Source organism: Capsicum annuum, chromosome 3 (genome assembly GCF_002878395.1).
Source record: "Capsicum annuum cultivar UCD-10X-F1 chromosome 3, UCD10Xv1.1, whole genome shotgun sequence".
NCBI lineage: Eukaryota > Viridiplantae > Streptophyta > Magnoliopsida > Solanales > Solanaceae > Capsicum > Capsicum annuum.
In genome coordinates, this window is record NC_061113.1 from 47,209,435 (window position 1) to 47,216,424 (window position 6,990).

The 6,990-nt window shown below is 29.9% G+C and overlaps 1 protein-coding gene across 1 annotated transcript; it reads left to right on the forward strand.

Annotated features, from left to right (window-relative positions):
• The first annotated feature begins 3,798 nt into the window (after positions 1 to 3,798).
• LOC107866339 (ethylene-responsive transcription factor ERF098) lies at positions 3,799 to 4,851 on the forward strand. Its single transcript, XM_016712443.2, has one exon. It carries the CDS (start codon positions 3,910 to 3,912, stop codon positions 4,408 to 4,410), a length of 501 nt encoding a protein of 166 aa, XP_016567929.2. The 5' UTR covers positions 3,799 to 3,909; the 3' UTR covers positions 4,411 to 4,851.
• Positions 4,852 to 6,990: the final 2,139 nt, after the last annotated feature.

A 6,990-nucleotide genomic window follows, 5' to 3' on the forward strand; every position in this document is an offset into this window, starting at 1 on the left:
GAGAGAGCTAAGTTAAATTACTAAAAAATTTAATAACAGTTAAATCATTTGAGCAAATATTACACTCATTTTTAAAGTTAATTGTTATTTTTAATAATCTATCTTTTTGTATGTATTTGTGTTAATTAATTAACGAAATATACATGTATATTCAAATCAAATTATAAGAATATATATTATCTTCTTTTAAATGAATATAGTATTACGTAAATTGTAACTTCAGTTGCAATGTTATAGACTTCATTTTAATATATGTCATCTTTTATATTGACGTGGCATACAAGTGTGATGCACACAAACGAAGTTAGTAAGTTCTAGTATACACTAACTTACCTATAATTTTTTTAAAACAAATTAACAACAGTAAATTCTACTCGTGACAAAAACCAAATTTATTATAGCAATAAATTTGTGGCTAATCATTTAATTGTAGCCTCGCTTTTTAACTATTTGAAGTAAAATATTTATTTAGCTATAAAATTTTATGTCAAATAATTTTATTATGGCTGAAAAGTTAGTATTGCTATAAAAACTTTTATTACTTGACAATACTTATGATTAGCTATAGAATTTTACTGTAGCAATAAATATGATGCTATTATTCATTCAATAGTGCCACGATTTTTATTACTTGAAGCAAAATAATCTACTCTATTTAACTATAAAAATTTGTTTCAAATAGTTTATTATGGCTAAAAAAAATGTTGTTTGGTAACGTTTATAGCGTGGCAACAATTTATTATTAGCTACAAAACTTCTTTGTAACAATATATTTAAAGTTATTTAGATTTTTATTGCCACGATTATTAGTAGATAAAGCAAAAATAAGAAATTAACTTTGCCAAGTTAATTTTCATAGCTTAGAAATTGTATGAATGTAGAAATACCCATAAAATTCAAATTATTGTGGCTGTCATTAAGTATTAGCTACAATGTTTAAATTTATAGCTAAAATTTCATAGCTCTATGTGCAATGTGTTGCGGTGGGTGATTCAACTATTCTGACTATTGCATACCGTTCACAATTATGTGAGTTGTATATCCCCACGACATATGCAAATGCAAACAATTATGTTATTTAATATTTTGATGGCTAATTTTGTAAATGGATAGAGGTGAACAAATTTTTTTACTCCTCTTTGATACCGGCCAGCTAAAAACCTTATAACAGTAATTTTGATGGAATAGAGGTTATTATATGTTTTCTTCCGTTTGCAGGTCAGTGTTGATACACCCTATCCGTCGAGTATATTAATTATACATTATGTAGTTCTTTTTGACTCTTAAAGATCCTTTAAAGGAATTCTACTTGTCCCCTTCTCAATTTATTTGACTTATTTTAATCTGACATGAAGTTTAAGAAAGTAATAAGGATTTATAAATTTTATAATTTTAAATTAATGATATATCAAATGTATCAAATACCTTTTATTATATTAGTCTTTACCATGTCTCGTGAAAAGTTAAAACTAAAAAGTTATTTAAAAAAAAAAAACCGATTCATTCCTTCTATTTAAAAGGGACTTCAAGGAAATTAGATTAAACAACTTAAGACGAGGGGAGTATTTTTTACTCCATCCATTTATTTTTACTTGTTACATTTTACTTTATGAAAGTTAATTAACTAAACTTCAAGGCTAAATTAAAGTATATCAATTTAATATTTAAAATTTAGATGTCCGAAAAATATATGAAAAATATAATAAGTTATAATACTTTTTATATTAATATGATAAAAAAATATATCTTAAAATATTAATTAAAATTTATGTAATTTGACTTTTCAAAAGTAATAAGTAAAAAGTGCAGGGAACAATATATCCAAAATAACATTATATTTTTGCTGCTTCATCGCAGTTGCGCATATACTTCAATCTCTGAAAACCATTGGGCCGTCAGAGTATCTTTTCTCCCACTTGGGCGGACTACCAAATTGGACCATGATAAAATGATGAAAATTGGAGCTTCTCATTTATTATATAGCCAAAAAGTTCATGTCATCTAGATAATCTATTCTCTTTTTCGTGTGTATAAATCGTACCAAATTGACAAATTAAATCAAATCCAAAAAAAAAATAAAAATTAGTGATTGTGTTTGATTTGCCTGATAGTAACCCCTGATTATAATTGATTTGGTATTTGGTATTAGCTAAAAATAATCAAATCTTGAGAAAAGCAGCCGGATATTCACTCGTGCACACGCTACTAATGGAGGAATGAGATTTCTTGCGCTCTTACAAAATGAATAGAAGAAAGTAACTTTTTCAGATATCTGATATGCAAAAAAATAAAAATCTCTTATTAAAAAGCCATAAAACTAAAACAGAAAACCGTTAAGAATTAGAAAACGCTATGTCAGCAATCCATCCATTTTTAATCATCACATTTTTTGTGCATATAAAGCTGGAAAGAATTCAACTTCTACAGGTTAAAATTGTATATGAATTTACCGATCGTTTAAGTACATTGGTATAAAATAGTGTGGCATTTACATCATATTTCACATAAAAAAATATTCCTTACACTACATCCAAAAGATATTAGCGGCAATTAGACAGTAACAACTTGCTGCTCAAAGTTTTTGTTATTGTAGCGGTAAAACACTTACATCGAGCCACATGAAAACTCGAGAAAACAAAACTCGCTCACCAGCCCTCATGCTTTAAAACCATTTCGTTGTCATCATTTAACTAGATTGATATGATAAAACGCTCAAAAATAAAAACTCAATTTTTATTAATTTGATTTATAAATATAAGAAAATTGATAAAATACGTTCAGTTTGATGATTGATAATTCAAAAATAACCCGATATATGTACATCCAATACGCATACGTAAGAGAACCTTGTGAATGAATGACTGAATATTAAATCATTCTTTTGTTGAGGACGTTCAAGCAACATCCATTAGACTAATCTACAGGCCAACAAGAACAAAACTCCTAACAAAAATGGATAATGACAAAAAAAAAATTAGGTTGCCACGTTATTAAATTTAGAGCTATATAATACAACAAAAATAAATCTAATAAAATCCCACGAAAAAGGTCCGAGACACGGCTATACAATAACTAAAAATTACACAAATACACAACTTATGTTTTCAATATTACGAAAAATTCCAACTCCCTAAACATATTACAAAAATCCCAACATATACACAGAATGCTATGTATATGTCGACTATGTTACGTATATTAATAAGGAGAGAGAGTAAAGTAATTAAAAAAGTGGGCGAGAGTGTAATTACTTCCAAAAGGTTAGTATTTATGTTATTTATACATATAATAAAGCATCAAAATCACAACAAAGCCTACAACAAGTTTTTTGTTTTTCAGAAATTTTAAAAGGTATATTATATTTTCTTGGATTTTTGTTTCTTATATTTCCACTTCCATTCTTTCTTTCAATATACGCAACATTCACTCTTACTTGCGGATAATGGATTTTCACTATCTTTAATAAATAATAAGTAAAATATATATTTTATCATAATATTCATATTAATTATCTTTCCTTTGATACATTAAAGTGGATAAATAAAAATAAAATTATTTGTAATATAATGAACTCACACCAAAAAAAAAACCAAATAAATTGAAGTATACAATTCTAAATATGAACCCGCCTTACGACCAGTCAAATCTTTGACACCATCACCCTCGTTGCCACCCATGACTCTAACACCAGCTCTTTTGTGGAGGAAAAAGTCAAAATTGGTCAATGGTCAAATATGACTACGACATCTCTATATATAAATAACAGTCATGTCCATGCATATACCTAAAGTACTTCCACACACTTTGGCACATCATATCTCGAAACAGAAATCCGATATTTTAATTATATATTCATACGATTGAGTTCCTTGATTATCAAAATAGTGTGAAAAGAAGAACTAGAAGTTGATGGAGAACGAAGATCATAGAGGAAGAAGAGAGAACAAATATCGAGGCATACGAAGACGACCATGGGGAAAATATGCTGCGGAGATACGTGATCCTAACAGGAATGGTGCACGTCTTTGGCTAGGTACTTTTGAAACAGCTGAAGAGGCGGCCAGAGCTTATGATCGGGCCGCCTTTTCTCTAAGGGGCCATCAGGCCATCCTCAACTTTCCTAACGATGGACATTATCATATCAATAATAGTACTAATGTACCTCTTGGTCCTGAGCCAAGCTACGCGCCATCAACGACAGGGAGCATGCACATGTCGTCTTCTTCTGCTTCTGGTTGTTCTGATCATCGACAAGAGAATGTGGGGCATGATCATGAAGAGAAGGTTGAATTTGAGTATTTGGATAGCAATCTTCTGGACGAGCTTCTTGGCTCACAAGTTCATCGCCAGGCTAATAAACGTCCCAAGTTTTTGGTTGTTTCGAAAAGCTTGATCCCATGTTCTCATTAATTTGTTAGTTAACATTTTCTTGTTTTGCTATTTCCAATTCCTTTAATCTTTTCTATTTAGTTTTATGTCCAACTTGCTTTAGTTTGCTATGTCTGTTGTATTTTCGTCATCCTCTTTTATTTCTTTCTTTGTATTCACATGTTAATTAACAGGAGATCTAATCCAGATGTTTTGACAGACATATAATAGCACATAATTGATAACTCCTCTTTTTATTCTTCTAAGCATCTCTTAATTTAAGGAGGCATACTTTTCTCTGTGTCCAAATTGAAAAAGAAATTAAAATGGCAGACTTTGTAGTTTGTTTATGGAGCCTTAATTTATTATCCCAAGTACAATTATAAGTATATAATTATCTCTCAGCTGGTTTTTAATAATTGGTACCACGATGTTTCTCCAGTAAAGTTTGTACAGGAATTTAAATATTGCACGAAGTAACTAAATTTTAAAACAAGGTACAGAGATTAGTGACATTACTTAAATGACAGTTGTGGAAGTGAAAATTGATACTCAAGTTATCTCTAGGAAAGAAAGTTTCAAATATCTAGATCAATAATTGAAGAAAATGGGAAAGATTGACGTGAATGTTATACATCCAATTCGAGAGGGGTGAACAAATTAAAATAGAAGGTTGCATCTGGTGTTGGAAAATATGTTTCATGAACACAAAAAAATATATGAAGAAGAACACAAAGATGATGAATAATCTAAACAACGAACACAGAGTTAAAGGCTTGAAACACGCACGAAACCTTTTTTTAAACACAATATATGCTCTTTCTTCTTTGCGAAATTGCTATGGGATTTAACGCAAAGTTTTAGTGGATATGACAAGCCTATGAATTTCTGCACTAAGCAAATAGTGAAGATAATCCTATTGGAAAGCAAGAACTTGAACGTAGTCTTTTTTGAAGAAGAAAGAAAACTTTACGGAAAGCTGTATCTCTGTAAAAGTTAATCTATCATTTCAGAAATTTGATTTAAATAGAAATGGTAATGAAAAGACACAACCTTTGATCTAAAAGACACCTCTTCATTAAAAAGACACCTCTTCATAAAAGACACAACCTTTCACTAAGACACCTTTTAAAAAAAATAAACGTTTAATTAATTTATTTTAAATAAACAATTTAACAATTCCCCACTTATTTAAATATAAATTAGGACACAAGGATCAAGTCATGTTCACGCATAGGGTAATGTATCTTTCGATTTGAACAATACCTTGGTGCAATGCCATAAGACGAAATCAAAATTTCGTGTAGCATAATAGCTTTCAACGTGTTATTTCCTGTGATAACATCAGTGACACTACACACATAAACATTTCATCCATGCTTTCCACTCAACATGCTTAGCACTTTTGTGGCCATGTGCTATCCAAGATTCATGAATATTTATGAGAGCAACTCTAACTCTGAATCGAAGTGGCCTCACTTCTTTGTTCATGTAAGTGAAGTTCTTTCAGTGTCTTTGTCATATTTGAGACACGTGTTTCTTGAACTGAACCTCATTAAGAGTATTATAACTCAATCCTCTAATCTATGACAATCATTACTAGTATATCTCTTACTTAAGTACTGAAACAACCACGTATCAATAACTTATTGTTACCCTTTGAACCCATAACTGTTCATTTCATAGTGCTAGGTAGGGGTTGCTATTATTAGTAGACTTAATTAAGGAGTTTTAATATAATAAAACTTAATGTTATATTCAATAACTTCCTTTTAATAGATTTAGTAAATAGATTAATCAAATTCATCTGACTCCACTAATATGATAGTTATTCCATCTTGAATTCACTTTATCACATAATCGTATCAAGAACTTATACGTCTTGACTTCTCATTATGTAATCTCTATATTCTCTAGCTAATGTGGCTTGACTATCACAAATTAAGCTCATATTTTGCAAAATCAATGGATTCTCTTTATAATTCTTCAACCACTCAACTCCTTTAATTTGTGTGCTTCTATTAATGCAAGATTTTCTTGATTTCAAGAAATTGTACCTCCTCCCAAGATAAATACCTAACAGTTCGTAAATTATTTTTTTCACATATTCGTACCAACTTGTATCAATATATCTTTATAATTCATAACCCTTTAGTTTCTAAAGAAAATCAAGAACTGGACTACTAGCCCTTCCAAATTCTAATAGTGTTTGCTTAGACAAGTTAACCCACAATTCTTTCATCATTATGGGTTGACTCTGATGAATTAATGATTAAGAAGCAGTTGAGTTAGTGATCAAAAAGCAGAAGAGTATGAAGATGATGAAGATGAAGAAGTAGTAGAAGAAGAAGAAGTAGAAGATTAGAGTAAAATGAGGGAAGAAAAAAACTATCAATCTGTATATTTCATTTTTCTGAGTAGTACATGTAGCCTATGTATATATAGAGAAGTATTCTTCTAGAAGATAACTAACTACCTTCCTAACTAACTTTTGTAACTGATTGATACTTAGCTCCTTTGTTACATTTGTATTAACCTATCTCCTTAACACTCCCCCTCAAACTTGGTACTGCAAATATGTTAGCAAGTCCAAGTTTGGAGATTAAGTATTCATACTGGACT

What these genes read in the sequence shown, in the direction of transcription:
- LOC107866339 (XM_016712443.2), top strand. Translation starts at nt 3,910, where the DNA reads ATGGAGAACGAAGATCATAGAGGAAGAAGAGAGAACAAATATCGAGGC.